The 18,450-nt window shown below is 42.1% G+C and overlaps 1 protein-coding gene across 4 annotated transcripts in view; it reads right to left on the bottom strand.

Moving 5' to 3' along the window:
• Window positions 1-1,922: 1,922 nt before the first annotated feature.
• SCG5 (secretogranin V) overlaps window positions 1,923-18,450 on the bottom strand; it is a 56,787-nt gene continuing 40,259 nt past the window's right edge. The window contains exons 4-6 of one of the 4 annotated variants that reach the window (XM_055278572.2): window positions 13,987-14,099; window positions 7,218-7,271; window positions 1,923-2,501 (exon numbers count right to left, since the gene is read on the bottom strand). In XM_055278572.2, coding sequence (XP_055134547.1) covers window positions 2,406-2,501; window positions 7,218-7,271; window positions 13,987-14,099 — 263 coding nt within the window. In that variant the 3' untranslated portion in view covers window positions 1,923-2,405. The remainder of the gene's footprint in view (window positions 2,502-7,217; window positions 7,272-13,986; window positions 14,100-18,450) is intronic. The other 3 variants (XM_055278573.2, XM_055278575.2, XM_055278576.2) reach the window with 3 other exon arrangements.

The raw sequence follows: 18,450 nt of genomic DNA, 5'->3' as shown, positions 1-18,450 counted from the left end.
AATCCCTTCTTCTCCCAGCCACTCTGACTTCACTATCTAGTTCATCACCACTAGCCCCAGCCAGATTTTCTCTCCCGTGGATCCCTCTGCTACTTCCCTAGCACCCTGGGACAACTCTTCATTCACCTTCCTTTTTCGCTTCCTCACATTGTCCACAGCCTTATGTAGCCTTATTCTACCTTGTCCAACATTGCTATTTCCAGGCCAGTTTTTTTTTTTTTTTTTTGAGACGGAGTCTCACTCTTGTCACCCAGATTGCAGTGCAGGGGTGCCATCTCAGCTCACTGCAACCTCCACCTCCCGGGTTCAAGCAATTCTCCTACCTCAGCCTCCTGAGTAGCTGGGATTACAGGAGCCTGCCACCACACCTGGCTAATTTTTGTATTTTTAGTATTGACAGGGTTTCACCATGTTGACCATGCTGGTCTTGAACTCCTGACCTCAGGTGATCCACTTGCCTCGGCCTCCCAAAGTGCTGGGATTACGGGCGTGAGCCACCACACCCAACCCAGGCCACTTCTTTTTTTTTTTTTTTTTTTGAGACAGAGTTTTGCTCTTGTTGCCCAGGCTGGAATGCAATGGCATGATCTCAGCTCACCGCAACCTCCACCTCCTGGGTTCAAGCAATTCTCCTGCTTCAGCCTCCCAAGTAGCTGGGATTACAGGCATGTGCCACCACACCCAGCTAATTTTGTATTTTTAGTAGAGACAGGGTTTCTCCATGTTGGTCAGGCTGGTCTCGAACTCTCGACCTCAGGTGATCTGCCTGCTGTGGCCTCCCAAAGTGCTGGGATTATAGGCGTGAGGCACCACACCCGGACTCCAGGCCAGTTCTTACCATGATCTACTCTTTCTTTTTAACCATTAACTGTGGTTCTATTGTTGAAATTTTCAAATACATACAAACATAGAAATAAGAAGTGCAAGCCAGGTGTGGGGGCTCATGCCTGTAATCCCAGCACTTTGGGAGGCCGAGGTGGGCAGATCACTTGAGGTCAGGAGTTTTGAGAGCAGCCTGGCCAACATGATGACACCAAGTCGCTACTAAAAATACAAAAATTAGAGGGCGTGGTGGTGGGTACCTGTAATCCTAGCTATTCTGGAGGCTGAGGCAGGAGAATCGCTTGAACCCGGGGCAGAGGTTGCAGTGAGCTGAGATCATGCCAGTGCACTCCAGCCTGGGTGATACATCAAGACTCTGTCTCAAAAACAAAAAAACAAAGCAACAAAAAAAAGATATAAGAAGTACAAGTAACTCCCAAGTACCGTTGACCCAGCTTCAACAGTTATCAGTGTATGGCCAGTCTTGATTATCTATATCCCCATTCCCTCCTGGCCCTCCACCTCATCACTACCACTGGATTATTTTAAAGCAAATCCAAGACATCATATTATCTGCAAATAATGCAATATTTGTCCCTAAGATATAAGGGCTCTTTTAAAAAAATAGCCATAATATAATACTATGTAACACTTAAATCATACCAAAATATTCAGTCACTACTCAAATTTCCCTGACTGTCTGATCAATGCTTTTCTTAATTTGATTTGAGTCAGGATGCAAATAAGACCCACACACATTGTATTAGGCTCATATGTCTCTTAAGCCTTTTAAAATCTATGATAGTATCCCACCATTTTTCCCTCCTACCATTTATTTGTTGGAAAAAGCTAGGGTACTTATCCTATAGAGTCTCTTCATGCTGGATTTTGCCGATGATTCCCAATGGTGTGTTGAATGTATCTCAGTGTGTTGAATGCATCTCAGTTCTACCATCTGTAAAATGGGGATAATACCAGACCCATTAAGTTCACAGCATTATTGTTAGGATCATATACTATCATGTATGTAGATCAGGTCGTTCTATTAAACAAAGAAATTGTTCTTTATAATGCTTTAAAAAGAAAACTTCATATGCCAATGCTTGCATTCATGTTTATTAAGACACAGCCAAGTGAAATGTGTCAGCTCCTCTTCTTGAATACAGCCGTCTTTACTGGTGTATAACAATGCCCAAGGGCTGGATGAACTACATAATCAAAATCAAATGCCAGCTTTTTACAGACTTGGCCAAAATAGTACAACCTCAGACACCATTTTAAACTGCCAGAAATCTGAGCCTTTCATAGTCTTGCTTTTTATTGTTGACATTCACATTTTAATTTTTATGATCATTGCAGATTCACATTTTAAGAACCCAAAAAACAAAAAAGCTCTTATTCTAATTTAGCAGAAAGCAGAATCGTCGGTTTGAAGACAATACACTATCTACATACAGCTGCTTTGTATCCATAATTATCTATGTAAGAAACATGCTGTCATTCACAGGGGCTCCATTAACACGTGCACATAAGCCATGCTGAGGCCTAACAGGTAATGTGGGTTTTTGTCTAGCATCTTCTCTTTACTCTGGATCCTTATCCTCATCTGAAAAATGGGGGACAGACTTCTTTGCAACAACATTATCCAGTCTCTGTCCTTGTAGATATGGATTGACACTCTGAAAAACAAACAAACAAAAACCATGTGGTTTGGTGTTATATGTGAACATCAGATACAGACATCTCAGAAAAGAAATGAACAAGAATTGTTTCTGGGGCCGGGCGCGGTGGCTCACGCCTGTAATCCTAGCACTTTGGGAGGCCGAGGTGGGCAGATAACGAGGTCAGGAGATCGAGACCATCCTGGCTAACACGGTGAAACCGTCTCTACTAAAAATACAAAAAATTAGCCGGGCGTGGTGGCGGGCACCTGTAGTCCCAGCTACTTGGGAGGCTGAGGCAGGAGAATGGCGTGAACCTGGGAGGCGGAGCTTGCAGTGAGCAGACGTCATGCCACTACACTCCAGCCTGGGCAACAGAGCAAGCTTCTGTCTCAAAAAAGGAAACAAAAAAGAAAAGAGTTGTTTCTGGCCTATTGGGTTAACAACAATGTACCAGTGGCACCTACCAACTACCAAACAATTACTCCAGTGTACTAATTAATACCTCAGTGGCCTATGAAACATTTTCTGACTGATAGATGTCTCTAATTGTGTTTTTCACACAACTATAGAGCTCTTTATCAGATACAATGTGGTCTTTTTAAAAATCATCATTTTTGGTGCAAAGATTTGCGGTAAACCAGCTCATAAGTCCTTGCTGCTAACTTAGATACCAAGACCCATAAGAAAGATAATTATTATTCTATGGCCCTATTTAGGTAGGAAGGGGAATCTGAAATGCATTAAATCATATTTTGCAAGAAAAATGTTCTAAAGGAGAAGAGTAGGGCCAAGTGGGAATTAGCATCTGAAGACTGGTCCCAGATCATCCTGTTGCTGGGACTGATTCTTCCTCACCAGTATTTTACTAAGGAGAATTCATTAGGGGCTCGAGCAATCATTTCCACCTTCCTTCAGTCAAATTCAAAAACTGAAGCAAAAAAGGAAGCTTCCTGGAAGGGTCCTTTGTTTTTGACTCAAGACTCCGTACTCTGAAATCACTTTCATGTGTTGGTATTCTTAATGAGTAAATATTTTTCCATTCCTTCTCTAATACATATCTATTTATTGAGGTTTGGATTTGAACTAGTAATTGAAACTTTACAAAATAGTATTTAGCAAGCAGAAAAAAAACTCAAAAGTTTTGGAAGATGTTTGTTTACTGAAGTTGCCTTCCAATAATGGAACAAAAATATAAGAAAGAAGCTGTAGCCGGGCGCGGTGGCTCACGCCTGTAATCCCAGCACTTTGGGAGGCCGAGGCGGGTGGATCACAAGGTCAGGAGATCGAGACCATCCTGGCTAACACGGTGAAACCCCATCTCTACTAAAAATACAAAAAATTAGCCAGGTGTGGTGGCGGGCGCCTGTAGTCCGAGCTACTTGGAAGGCTGAGGCAGGAGAATGGCAGGAACCTGGGAGGCGGAGCTTGCAGTGAGCCGAGATTGTGCCACTGCAGTCCAGCCTGGGCGACAGAGCAAGACTCCACCTCAAAAAAAAAAGAAAGAAGCTATAGTTACAAACGATCAGCAATCCCTGTTGCATGCTCAATCCCCATGTATGAATGGAGGCTGTTCACAGGTGGAGCTCTCTTGTCCATGATATAACCTGCCATGACTCTTGAAAGGTGAGCAGACGTTCTTCAAAAGAGAAGGAATGAAACCTCAGTTTAGCATTTACAAATGTTCTTTCACATTCTGACCGCTAAACGCATGAATCGTGAAAGGTCCGACTCACTCTGCAAAGATGCATCACAAAGTAGGTGAGAATTACAAAGTGAGCAATGTCCTCAGACATTTGAAAAGTGACATGTCACAAGACGACACCTTGCTGAGAATTCATCTTAGAAATATTTAAAATAATAAAAATTCCCTTTATCAATTACAGTGGTTTGGCCTACCCCAGGGGATCATATCAGAATTTTGTTTAGTAATATTTATTCCAAAAATTCTAATATGTTAAAGGAGGATATGAGAGGTTCAAGTTTATCAAATATGAGATTAAAAGGTTCATAAGATGTTTAAATAAGATCAATAGTAGAGCTCAAATATTAACAAGATACAGCTTAAGAGTTTAAAAGTTCACAGTCATTTAAAGGTAGATTGACCTTTTATTTGTGAAGCAACGAGGAATTCAATTGGATTTGGGTGAGTACATAAAGTTGCACAAAGCCATATGGGGCTTGGTTGCAACTTTGAGGAGAATCTCTCTCTCATAGGAGAAGTCCTGCCCAGACCTGCAACATGCAAACATTGGAGGGGAGGGGAAAAATTAATGAGGAAGTAAAAAGAGGAATCAGGTGAACTTTTTTGATAAATATTTAACTGAGTATTGAATCCAGCACTTAGGAATAATAATAATGAGCTTTGGATTTGTTTTTGTTTTGTTTTGTTTTGTTTTGTTTTGAGATGGATTCTCACTCCATTACCCAGGCTGGAGTGCAGTGGTATGATCTTGGCTTACTGCAACCTCCACCTCCCAGGTTCAAACGATTCTCCTGCCTCAGCCTCCCGAGTACCTGAGATTACAGGAGCGCACCACCACGCCCGGCTAATTTTTGTATTTTTAGTAGAGATGGGGTTTCACCATGTTGGCCAGGTTGGTCTTGAACTACTGACCTCAGGTGATCCACCCTCCTTGGCCTCCCAAAGTGCTGGGATTACAAGGGTGAGCCACCATGCCCAGCTGAGCCTTGGCTTTAATTGTGCTCTGAAAAACTCAAGGCACTTCTATATTTATCTTCTCTCACTTGGGCAAGAGACTGGGTGGGGCACACAGAGAACATGATTCCCATTTCACAACTGGAAGAACCACTGGGATTGGATCTTTGCTTATGATGTCCTCTGGAAACTCACAGCAGATGCTGAGCTTCATTGAAGGAAGACTTCATTGTTCAAAAAAGAAAGCTTATAGTTTCTTTATATTGATTCATGCACTGGGGGTGGTGGTGGGGCAGTGTTAATGTCTTCAATCAAGATGGGAACATCATCTGAGACCTGATGATGGGCAGGGCCAACGTGCTTCCTTATCAATCCAGAGAGGCCCATGGTTTATGGCATGAGAATGGGTCTTTGAAGATGCCAAAGAATAGGAAGAATTTGATATCTCTGGGTCAAAGTGACCCTTCTTTTCCTAAATTCTAAGCCTTTCCTATGTGGAGGAAATTGAGGCTAAAGTAAAATCCTTTATAACATGTGTCTTAGCCAGCATTCTGAGTTTTGGTAATCACTAGTCTCATGGAAAAATGACCTAAATCGTGACCCATGGTCATTCACTGAGTCAGGGCAGAAGGAATGGTGGGCCAGGAAGTAGAGACAATTAAAGCTTCAAGCTAAGTTATTCATTTTGGGTCAGTCATTGCTCTTATTTGGAAATGTTCTCGTTGTGTTGTAGGGAGACATTCAAGCCGTGTTACTGGTAAATTATGTGTATTTTGAGCTCCTAGAATAGAATTTCTTGATGTTCCCTCAAGACCACATTATATCCTTTGGACCCTTTCTGTCACCATCTGCTATTGGAAGCTGTAATCACCAAGAAAAACCCCTAATAACTCCGTTAACTCTCCTCAAAAAAGATTTGTTTCCAGAGGTAAAAATTTTCTACTTCTTGCATAGAAAATTGCTGTATGTCTTCTGTGTTTTGTCAGGCAGTACAGGGGCTTGGAACTTTCTGTTGTGGGGGCCTGAGGACTGATGCTGAGGCCAGAAAATCCACACCTCTTAAGCTCTCTCTGACCGGATTTTGCAAAACCCTTCAGAATGGCCACAATTACCACTGCCCAGATTCCCAAATTTTGTGAGGATCCAGGCACTTGCTCTTCTGAATAAATAGTCAGTGGCTTTGAGTACATGCTTAGGTTTGTATGTTTTAACTAAAATAGTCGCTATCTCCTAGCATTTTACCATGTAACAGTGGGGTTGTTTTTTCTCCCACTTTCATCTGATCAGATAAAGAGGCAGGTAGGTGGCCAGGCTCTTCTGACTAGTAAGGTACCAGTGGATTAGCAGAATGGACCTTGATCACTTATTAAGTCTTGATGCTATAAAATACCCTGGAAAGCCAAAGCAAATGTGACATTGAGTTTTACATGAGGCAACACTGTATATGATGTAGCTAAATGTGGAGTATCTAGACCAAGTTCTTACCTTGGGCAGCCCTGGGATAGTTAAAAACTAAGCCTGCAGTAAATTCAACAGACAGCAAACAAATATTACAGATCGAGTAGATTTTACATCAGTCTGGCTAGGCCAAGAAAAAAGATATATAGGAGAAATTAGGTTTGTTCATCTCATCTTTTGCTCCCGAATTCCTTCAAAATTATTTCCTGGAGCATGCAGTTCAGCACTTCCCTGTTTCTGTCCTGTGTTTTTATAGAATTGATGCAGATATGTGATCAGTTTTCCCCAGTGGCCTACAGACCCTGTGAGGGCAGACAGACCCTCATGTCCCACACTGATGGGGGAAGCAATACACATTTCCTGAACGGAATGGAGTTGCTAGAATCACCACAGACTGGGCGTTCCACTAAAAATCATCTGCTAAAGCCTGGGGAAGCCATTGCAGAAACCAAGGACAGACTTTCTGGGTGTGGTCCTTGTCACACGGACCAGTGTTTCTCAGGACTACACAAGGGAGGATTCTGTGACTTCCCAACAAGCGAGGGTTTCAGCCTGTTCACTGCCCCACTCAGAAAGCTCCAAGTATCCCAGCAACAATCCAACCAGGCGCGTGTTACCCTCCGCTTTCGTCTGTCTCCTCCTTTCATCTTCTCGTAAAGGAGTTTCTTGTTCTAGAATGGGGAGAAAAGAAAACAAAAAATGCAGAAGTATGGATCAAATTTGGTGAATGTCTATTTTAAAAGCTATACTTGCTGTGTCCCCTAGATATTTGCATACACATATTTTGGAAACAAAGCTAGATGAAAGGAATGTCATGTCAGAAAGATAGACCACAAGAGAAAAGCTGGTGGTGGTTCGGCTTTTAATAAAGTCCTCTGCAATGCCCTGAGGCACACCAGTGTCATCAATAATCACATAAACAGGGAAATACGACATTTTAAAACATGAGGGGTGCTGGGAACCCATCTCCTCACTTTGAACAGCCTTTGTTTAAAACAAATAATTTTATCTCATTTATTTTTGTATCTAACCCCCTTTTTATAAACTGCTCTCTAGAGTAGTGTCTGACTATTAACAACAATCCCCTGTGTAAATAAACGAGACATTCTGACTTCTGCAACCATTTCGTCTGTGGCGTAAGTCAGTGCCCCCAGTCAAGACAATTGGAAAACCATTTGGTCTATAACATTTTTAATAGAGTGAACCTTTTAAAAACTGCCAAAAAACTTCTTGGCAGAAAGGAAAGTTATGTTGGGATGGGGGGCAGGGCTCTGTTACCACAGTTTGTATAAGTGTTTCCACATATTGCTGTATTTCAAACACATAGTGGGCTTAAATGAGCTCTAGAATATCAGACACATGCTCAACAGATTTCCCTTCTATTGAGATTATAAAAGACAGAGCGCTTAACCTGAAGGCAGAAAGGGAGAAGGGGATTTGGTGGGGGGGGGCTTTACTTGTGTTGTTTTATTTATTTGATTTTTTTTATCTGGAGGAAAATGATGTATAAAAGAGGTGATTCATTTTGTTCTAAATAAAATACCCTGACGTTAAGAAAAAAAAAAAAGACAACGACAGAGTTCTGGTAAGGAACAAGTTTATACAACATGTATCCTCTGAGCTGTCCACTTATAAAGACTTATTTTTAGTGGTAGATTTGGAATTGAAAATGACAAATGCCAAGAATGAGCTTCATCATTTTTCACGTTCATTAAAATCTACCCCACCTGCAATTTACAATGCATATCTCTTGCCCAACCTCAACTATGCAAGGAGGTGCTGCCAGAGTGAAGCAGCTTCTACTGCCAAAAACGCCAGTACTGGCTACAGCCTCTATCTCCTGCTCACTTGGGGAATGAATCAATTTAATATGGAAAGGGAGAAAAGGCAGACTTGCAGATCATTTCCTTGAGGAATGAGGATATTGCTGTGAGGCTCATTCTCTACAGTCTATGGTTGCCTTTCTGTGAACGTAAAAACTCCTGAGGCAGAGAATGTCCGTAGAGCTGGTGTTAGAGCTGGGAAGGCCGGGAAGGGGTGAGGACATGGCTTCTTCATGTGCACCATTGTTTTCAGCTTCCTGAGCTGGATGGAGTGTGGAAGAACCTGAGAGCTACTACCATGGGGTGGGACTGTCAGCCAGCCCTGGCAGAGTTCCACTGTGCCATCAGCCAGGTAAAGGCAGCATTATTGAATTCTTTAGGAGATCTTGGGGGCAGATCATACCCATAAGAGTCTTCATTCAAAAAGAAATGCGCCCCAGCACGTTGGGAGTCCGAGGCGGGTGGATCACGAGGTCAGGAGATGGAGACCATCCTGGCTAACACGGTGAAACCTCATCTCTACTAAAACTACAAAAAATTAGCTGGGTCTGGTGGCGGGTGCCTGTAGTCCCAGCTACTCAGGAGGCTGAGGCAGGAGAATGGTGTGAACCCGGGAGGTGGAGCTTGCAGTGAGCCGAGATCGTGCCACTGCACTCCAGCCTGGGTGACAGAGCAAGACTCTGTCTCAAAAAAAAAAAATGAAATGCAAAAGGCCTGGCTAATCTTCCTCTCAAAGTTGGTCCTCGTGTCTCCTTAAGAGCTAGGGTTAGGATTAGCAGGATAATGCTTCCCTACCCTTGCATGAAAGTGTCTGGGACATTCTTAATTAGCCCTATTATTGTATGGACTTGAAGGCATTGGCAGGTATGGTATGAGTAAGAGAATCATACAAATTGAATGAAAAGAAATCAGCTCTCTCTCCTCACACCCATTCCTTGTTGATTCCTTGGGGAGTGGTGAGCCTGTTTTCCATGTGAGTAGCAAGTTAAAATTCATTAAAAGGGCTTTCCATGCTGCCATCAAGATTTTGGACAACTGTCCAGATCCTGGTTTCAAATTGCACTCCTAAATAGAACCAGGGAGCTTCCTGGAGAAACATCTAATTCCAGGGCTAGAAAGGAAAGTACAAGGATGGGTGAAGATGGAATAGCTAATTAGGTCACAAAGTAAAGAAATGCTCAAAAAAATCATGGGGTCTTGTCAAAAGGAAAGAAAAGAAAGCTCGAGGAGACTCCCACTGGCCAAATTTAGGACAGTTTGAACACCAAAATACATAATAATATCCATTATGGAATCCATGAATCCATACTTATACTATATAAATAAACACATTTATAAATAAATAAATAAATAGAGAAGCAGGGGAAACTCTTGCTTAGAATAGAATGTCAACTGGTAAATGCAGAAAGAATAGTGGCGTAAGAAAATCATCACTTTGCAGCTATCATCATTATCATTGAATCTGGTAAGCATCATCAATGGATGTTATATTTGTTGGTTAAAAGTTGAACGGGGAGCAGAATATTTACACAGCCCCAAAACTTCTTCTCACAGATTAACTATTAATTTCTAAGGGAATTTTACACCAGAGAAACCTGGAGGGCAGCGCCTTAACAAAGTGAACAAAGTGAACACTGCCAGTCATGAGACAAACTGACATCATGTGCTTCCTGATGTAAAATACTAAGTAGGACATAAAATACTAAGCAGGTCTAATCACATAGAAACCTGAGTCAAATCCACACTGAAGAGCATTCAACTCATCAAACATGTTAAGGTCAGGAAAGACAAAGCAAGTCAGGGAGGGGCCTGGTCCCTCATATCCCTGTGGCTCAGGCTCTGGCTGTGATCAGCTACTGATGAAAAGGTGTGAAAGCATTTGGAAAGGAAAAATATTTGCTTTTTGAGACAACTTTTTCTTAAGTAAATAACACTCAGCAGTTAATGTGTAAAGGGGGAGTGGGTAGCTGACATGTACAGTAGCCAGCCTTTTGTGTGGTCACCACTGTGTAGTCACACACATTGTCTGGAAGGCAGCCAGCCCTCAATAGGACTCAATAGGACTACCACACAGGACACATTAGGAGCAATGAGCCATGAAAAGACAGGGGACGTATTCAGCTTGTAAAGTACTCTGGAGTCAGATGACGGGGTTCAAATCCCAGCTCTGTGGGCTGAGCAGGCTCCTCAGCTCCCCAAGCCTGCATTTTCTCATCTGGAAAGTGAGACTCACAAGGATGGGCAGATTGAGTAAGATTAATCAGTATTTAGAAAGGAGTCTGGCATATAGTATGTGGTCAATAAATATTACTATTTACGATTGTATTATAGTATTATGTGTTATGTAACACAATTACTATTATCATTCATCTTTGTATTCCCATTACCTAACACAGGGCCCGGAAGGCATATGATGTGCTGTTAATAAATGTGTCTTGATGCTCTAACAAAGAGAGAGAAATGCAGGAAACAAGACAGACACTGAAATGTGTAATATGTGAATCATTGTTAAAGATGCAGCTCAGCTCCAGCTATTGTCAAAAACAAGGAAGCGTTATTAGCAGATAAGGAAGCAGGGTCTTTGTGCTGTTCTATCATGAAAGATGATGACTCTGTTAACTTAAAGGATGGTTGGGCTGAAGACAAGCTTGAGACTGTCATTCCATATAAGCACTGAGGAAGGTTTGTGGTTCCCAGTTTAGAAAAGCAAGATATACTCAATTCACACTTCCGTGTGAAAACCAAGGAAACAATGTTTTACAGGTAGGTGGTAATGAGAAAATAAACAAGGAGACCTAAGTTTAAGTAAACACATAACTGCAGATGATAAAAGGTATCTAAACACTGTTCCTGGTCATCGATCTCTAATATTTTCCTTTGACATTTGGTCCTAGATTCTAGTCTTTAGCTCTAATGTGGACAAAGAATAGGAAAGACTGAGAGAAACTCAAGTCAGTGTTTCGAGAAGGAAGCACAGAGAATGAAGGACCGTGGTTGGCCTCATACTGGGGCACTGGAAGTGAGTGGAATTTGGTGAGAGAAATCTGTGAAGATTTTCAAGAAGAGATGAGGAAAGCTGAAGAGATGTTTTCATCCCTCCCACCTCATCATGCCACCAACTGGGCTCCTTACCTTCACTCACACCTTGACTCAGTCTCCCTCCTTTCTTTCTCTCCTTTCTAGCCTACCAGTGAAGCTGATGACCTTCCCACCTGAAACTTCAGTGCTGCCCTCCTTAGTGCCTTTGACTTCCTCCATGGCCACTATCCCAGTCAGCCACACCAGTCCTCAGTTCTGGATCATCCTCTACCCTTGTCTTCCATCTTCCCTAATAATTGCCCCTGGCCCTCAGAATACAGACAAAACATGAAACGGAGTGGTGCTAAGTTGGGTTCATTTCATTTTCATGCAATTCATCTCAACCACGGGACTATAAGCTCTGTGAAGACCAGCACCATGTCCTGATGACTCCTGTATACTGAGCATCTAGCACAATGCCTGGAACACAGGAGGCTCATTATGTTCTCTTTGTGCCTTATTGAACCTGGATTTGCTTCTGTTTGGCAATGCTTTGATCACCTCTTGTGGATTCCTTCCCAGTATTCCTCGGTAATCTACTCTTTCCCTCACTCTCTCTTCTCTTTTTTACATCCTTCCTCCCTCTATTCCTCTCTTTTCTTTCTTTCTAAAATGCACTCAGAGAAAAAGTTCATATTGTCCATTTCATACAAACCTGACATATCTCTTCTTTCCTCTTCATATTTATTCCACATACCAATTCTAGTTAGTTTTTCCCCCTTTAAAATGTCTTGGATTCTCACCCTTCTTCACTGTGTTCACAGCCATCATAACTGAAATGACTCCCCATATTTTCTTCCTGTCTAGGATTAGTCTCTTCTCCTTTTACTTCATCCTTTAATATGCCACCCAAATAACTTCTTTTATAGAAGGCTTTTATTATTTCAGTCTCCTATTCAAGAGGCTATAGATGTTTTTCTATTTAATTCAACATGTTTAAGCTCTACTACTAGGCTTGAAAGTGGTTCCACAAACCAATTCTTCCAAACAGAACTGTTTATGAAAAAGAAGGAAATGGAATAATGCAAATTGGAAGAAGCAAAATTAACTTAGGAATGTTGTTGCTTTGTTGCTTTAAGACAGTAAATGTGTGTATGTTGAAGACAGAGGGAACTGACAATGCATGTTAAAGCAAGATGCTGAAAAAAATAAAAGTGGTCGTTAATGAAGATTTCTCTAAAACAATGTAGGAGGAAGGGAGGGAGTTTAGTTTTGAAATTTCAGTATTCCCAGTGAAGCAGTAAGCAAGGCCGTCTGCCCATAATGAGCTGAGAAGAGATGAGGACTTTAGAAGGGCTGAGGGAGTTGGAATATTTGCTCATTCACTCACTCATTCATTCCACAGACGTATTGGCCACCTACTGTTACATGTGAATGAACACTCCTAGGTATTTCCCCACTTTTCTCCCATGGCTTCAGCATCTGGCCCAACCACAGAAACACAGACATATCCCCACTCAGTTCTGATCTTGTTTGGCTCATTGTTCTAGTCTCCTGGGATCTTCTTGAATCCCAACTCTGTCATCTGATGGTATCTCTTCCAACTTCATGTCATCCTCTGGGAATCTGATAAGTACATGTTCTATATTTTTATTACAAACATTGATAAAAATGTGGAGTGGGGTAGTGCTAAGACACACAGAATACCATGTGAAATTTCCCTCTCTATTTACATGGAGTCTTTAACAAGCCCGATTTTGGTGATATCCTGTTGCCTAGGCTGTATCTCTCCACCTCTTCCAATAGGGGAACATAAAACGATCTTGTCAAATGCTTTGCAAAAGTCCAAATGCACCATGCCCACTTCATTTCCCTCATCAAGCTGGCAAATAAATGAGTAATGCTGGCAAATGGAAGAATATAATTAGATTGGCAAGACCTGCTTTTAGCACACCGATGCCAAATGGTCATGATTTCTCTTTCCAGGTGCTTATAAACAACTCCCTTAACTGACAGCTATACGCACTTACCTAGGACCGACAGCAATCTCACTGCTACACATCACGGAATTTTTTTTCTCTTTCTATAAAGCAGAATTATATATGTTTCTAAGCTCTGGCATCTTTATTCCCTTGATTCCACAGAGATCATCTCCCTCAGTTTAGATATCAAATTTGCAAATTTTCTGTGTCACTTAAAAAACAACATATCCTTTGATAAAATCCTATAGAGATGCATGAAACACTGGTGAAATTTAGGATGTGGATGACACAGGCTGTGAAGCAGACCAGAGTAGAAGACTCTGGAGACTATGGTCAATGTTAGGTTGCTGTCTCTTTAGATGGATTTGGTATACTGCTGTCTCTGGACACATAAGTGTAGTTTTGAATAGTCATGACTTGAAGCTCTGTCAACCAGAGATTTCTGAAAAATTTGCTTCTAAATAATTTTTCTTCTCTCCTTCTGCCCATATTGCTCATCCCTGCCATCAGCACCTTCAGAGTACCAAAGTGCAAAATCTACTAACAATTGAGATAGGACTTACCCACTTGCCTAAGCCTGGATAGTCATGTTCCGGATCAAACAGATGCTGGTGCAACTGGAACTCTCGACTGAACTCTGCGGTGTCAGGGGTGTTTTCTAGACATCCATCATCTGCTGCAAACAGCCAAAAGTTTTTGAGGAACGGCCAAGACATTTATCATTATTCCAAGAGTTAATTTATCAAAAACAACTAGGCAGCCAAAGGTCAGAATCTATTCACATCAGGAGTAACTTAGAACATTAGCAGCCACCTTCCGTCTAGGATCCAGTTAGATAGGATTGCTCATCTCAAACTCCCACTCCTGTGCAGAGACTCATTGGCTGTTCACCAAACCCACTTCCCTTTCCTCCTTAGCACCCAGCTAGACTAATTTCCCAGCCTTGCTTTGCAATCACATGGAGTCATTTGCCTGAGTGGAGGCCAACAGAATGTGGGCGCAAGTGATGTATTCCATTCCCAGGCCTGGAAGTGAAATACATCACCTAAAAGCATAAAAACCTCTCATACCATGCTCCACTTCTCCTCATTCCCCACCCCATCTCCTGGTCAGCTTGTTACATGTTGCCAGGGCAACTGTGGGGGTCAAGTGTAAAGATGGCAGTCTGGGGTGCTGAACCGTCCACCGCACCACAGCCTCACCTACCTCTGGCAGGACTTCACACGGGTGAAAAATAAACTTCTATTGCGTTGAGCCGTAAAATGTTTTTATCTGTTACGACAGCAAGTGTTTCCTTAAGTAACATACTTCTATTGCACATGACCCACTCTGTTTTCTCCTGAGCAAGCAGTTTAGAAACTACCTTGGCTTCTTGGAGAAAGTACATTACACAACAACAATCTCCACACAGCACTTGATGTTGTGTTTTATTGTGATAACAGCTTAAGCTTTGGAGTCAGACAAGAGCAGAGCTCAAGGATCAAATACCAGCTCCTAAGACATGGATAGGCTTAGTTCCTTTGGAAAGTTAACTTGGTCTCTCCAAGTTTGTTCATGTATGTGTGAGATGCAAATAATCAAATACTTACCTACAGGATTGCTGTGAGGAATAGAGATGATTACATTTAGAACACTTGGCACATAATAGGTTTGCAATATGTTTTAGTTCCCTTCCCATCATCTCCCTTTAACTGACAGTTTATACTATGACTGCCCTTTGAAATCAAGCAAGTTTTCCATTCAAATCAAAGAAAGAAGACTCTCTCAGATGCTGCTTTTATGTAAATTCTATCATTACTAGGCATGATGCTCTAAAAATGAGTCATTTTTCCCATGTCTAATATATTTTAGACAACAGCAATAAAAAGGGGGACAGAGGAGGGACTGTGAATTTTGTGCAGGGTTAGGGGGAGGAAGGAGGGTCTCATTTGAAAGACATCATGGGACATCAAAGTCAATGCTGAAAGGGGGGCTATTTACAATTAGCCAGGTTGTCTAGTTCTTGACACTGCTCTTAAGCTTTCAGTACACAGTCTCTCAGCTCTTAGCAGCATACAGCTAGTGTGGAAGTCATCAGCATTCTGAACAAATCCCTAATGCGGCTCTCCACTTTTCAGTGAGCTATTTATCTAACTTACACAATATATAGCAATTAACATGTAGGAAAATATACCGATTCAAGAGAGTTCAGGCAATCTGCATATGGCACCTTTATAACCTTTCATAATTGTTTCTGGTGTACCTCTGAGTGGGCCCCGACTGAGATGCAGATAAAGCCTGCTCTAGGAACCGAAGGTGTCTCCAGGCCTGAAAATGTCCCCTAGAATTCACATCCTATCTCTGAGGCTCAGAAGGACTCTCTGAGCTCTGCTGCTCTATCCAGGGTGAGTGGGCCATGATTCAGAGGAGAGCATGGCATGAAAGAAGTCAAGGTTTTATTCTTGGATTGCTCAACTGTGCTGTGTTGTGTCATAATTCAAGCAATTCCTCACAAATAATGGCTAAATGTAGCAAGCGATTTCATTCTTGGAATGCAGATTGTGGCAGAACAAAGAATGAGGGAATATGTTAGTTTCATGGAAGAACAGCAAAGGAAATGGCAGACAACCTGTGACAAGAAAGTGTCTGGATTTGTGATTTTGTCCAATTCTACCAGGCCAGCTGGATTGCTGTCCTCTCAGAGCTCCTAAGTGCACAGACTAGAGCTTGATTCCATAGGTCTGTATGATTTTGTGTTTTTATTGTTTTTGTTTTCAGACAAGCTAGAACTACACTGTATGCTCTTTGGAGGCATTGCCTATGTCTTCCTTCCACAGGTGAAGAGATTAAGGCTGAAGAAAGTGAAAGTGGCATACTACAGTCAACACTAGAGCTCAGATCTCTTGGCTCAAACTCTGGACCTCTTTCCATTCTCCTGTAATATTCTCCAACTTCAGTGTGCACTAGAACCAAGAGGAGGACTAGTTACAACAAATTCCTGGGTCCCACCCCCAGAATCTTCTGATTCAATAGGTTGAATGAGAGTAGGGCCTGAGAAGTTGCATTTTTAGCAAGTTTCCAGGTGCTGCTGCTGCTGGTGGTGGTCCTGGAATCACACTTTAAGAACCACTGTACTGTACCATATCCAATGGATTTAACAGTGGAGAATGTCGCTCTCTAAACTCTGATCTAGTCTTTCTTCCTACCCATCCAAAACCCTACAAGCAAGTAGAAGGTGGCTGAAATGATTAGAGCCAGGCAGTGATTCAGGTTTTCCTGCCTTCCTGGCCCAGTAGCCACACATTGGCTTGGTCACATCCAACTACTTTGGTTGTTCTGCCTCAAGATGGAAGCTTTGTGCCCCACGGAAAACAGAGGCCCAATCCTAAATGAAAGGAGGAGCATCTTTTTTAAGACAGTCTCTTTCAGAGACAGCCTGCACTGTGTTTAAGAAAAGCTGAGGTCAGACTATTTATGGGTAGTCTGGGTGTGGTAGCTCACACCCATAATCCCTGCACCTTGGAAAGCCAAGGTGGGAGGATCGTTTGAGCTCTGGAGTTTGAACTTAGCCTGAGCAACATAATGAGACCCCACCTGTACAAAAAATTTAAAAATTAGCTGGGCATGGTGGCGCACACCTGTTGTCCCAGCTACTTGGAAGGCTGAGGCAGAGAATTATTATAATTGTGCCACTGCACTCCCACCTGGGCAACAAAGTAAGACCCTATCAAAAAAAAAAAAAAAAAAAAAAAAAAAAAAAAGAAAAGAAAAAGAAGAAAAAGAAAAAAAGTTGAGTAGTCAATGTTATCACAACTTTCAGAGCAAGGCAGTATGTCCTGGTGGTTGAGTACACAGTCCTTAATCAGGTAGGCTTGGGTTTGAGTCTTGGTTCAGCTACTTGTTACCTGGATAACCTTGTGCAAGTTACTCTCTAAGCTTCTGTTTTCTTAATATAAAGTAGAAATAATATTAGATTGGTGCAAAAGTAATTGCGGTTTTTCCTATTGAAAGCAATGGCAAAAACTGCAATTACTTTTGCACCAACCTGATAAATACCAACTATTATTATTATTAGGCTTGCAGGAAAAGACTACTCTGGTGCTAGAAGCTAACACAAGCCCAAGGTAAGAGGTGCATTATTTACTAAGGGCAGCAAAGCTAATTATAATCAGGATGACATTTAAAGAGTCCTTACTCTGTGCTAGGTGCTGTGCTAAAATGCTTTACATGGATAATTTTATTTAATTCCCACAATGACCTCCATTTTGCAAATAAGGAAATTGAGGTACAAAGTGGTTAATTAACTTGTTTAAGGTCACACATGTTGACCTGGTGCTTGAACTCAGGTAGTCAGAGTCTAGAGCCACTACTCTTAACCAGCAAGGTCAGCTGCTCAAAGCCGGATGTAAGTGAAACCCACTCACCATTCTCTATGGCTTTAGTGGGTAGGAAAGTGGGTGGGATGCATGAACCACATAGGAAATTTCAACCTTCTTCCTTAACCAGCTTCTTCCTGAACCTCTTCTCTCCCATGCCACCTCCTGGCCCCCAAATAAACAGGATTTTAGGATAGATGCTAACTCGGTGTTGATGCGTGACACTGTTAGAATGTCGACTGTCATAATCAGTGAGGAAAACAAACAGGCATGGATAATACACAAACTAACTACTTCCAAAGACATTAAAACTCAGCAGAAGTTGTATCATGGAAAAGGAAAAAAAAGTGTTTCCCCTTTCATTAAAAGACTAGCAAGTGCAGGCCGGGCGCGGTGGCTCACGCCTGTAATCCCAGCACTTTGGGAGGCTGAGGAGGGCGGATCACGAGGTCAGGAGATTGAGACCATCCTGGCTAACACAGTGAATCCCTGTCTCTACTAAAAATACAAAAAAAATTAGCCAGAAGTGGTGGCGGGCGCCTGTAGTCCCAGCTACTCGGGAGGCTGAGGCAGAAGAATGGCGTGAACCTGGGAGGCAGAGCATGCAGTGAGCCGAGATCGCGCCACTGCACTCCAGCCTGGGCGACAGAGCAAGACTCCGTCTCAAAAAAA

The sequence above is a fragment of the Symphalangus syndactylus genome, chromosome 5, assembly GCF_028878055.3.
Source record: "Symphalangus syndactylus isolate Jambi chromosome 5, NHGRI_mSymSyn1-v2.1_pri, whole genome shotgun sequence".
NCBI classification, from domain to species: Eukaryota; Metazoa; Chordata; class Mammalia; order Primates; family Hylobatidae; genus Symphalangus; species Symphalangus syndactylus.
The sequence above is the reverse complement of the archived record's forward strand: the minus strand, read 5'-3'. Positions and strand labels throughout refer to the sequence as shown.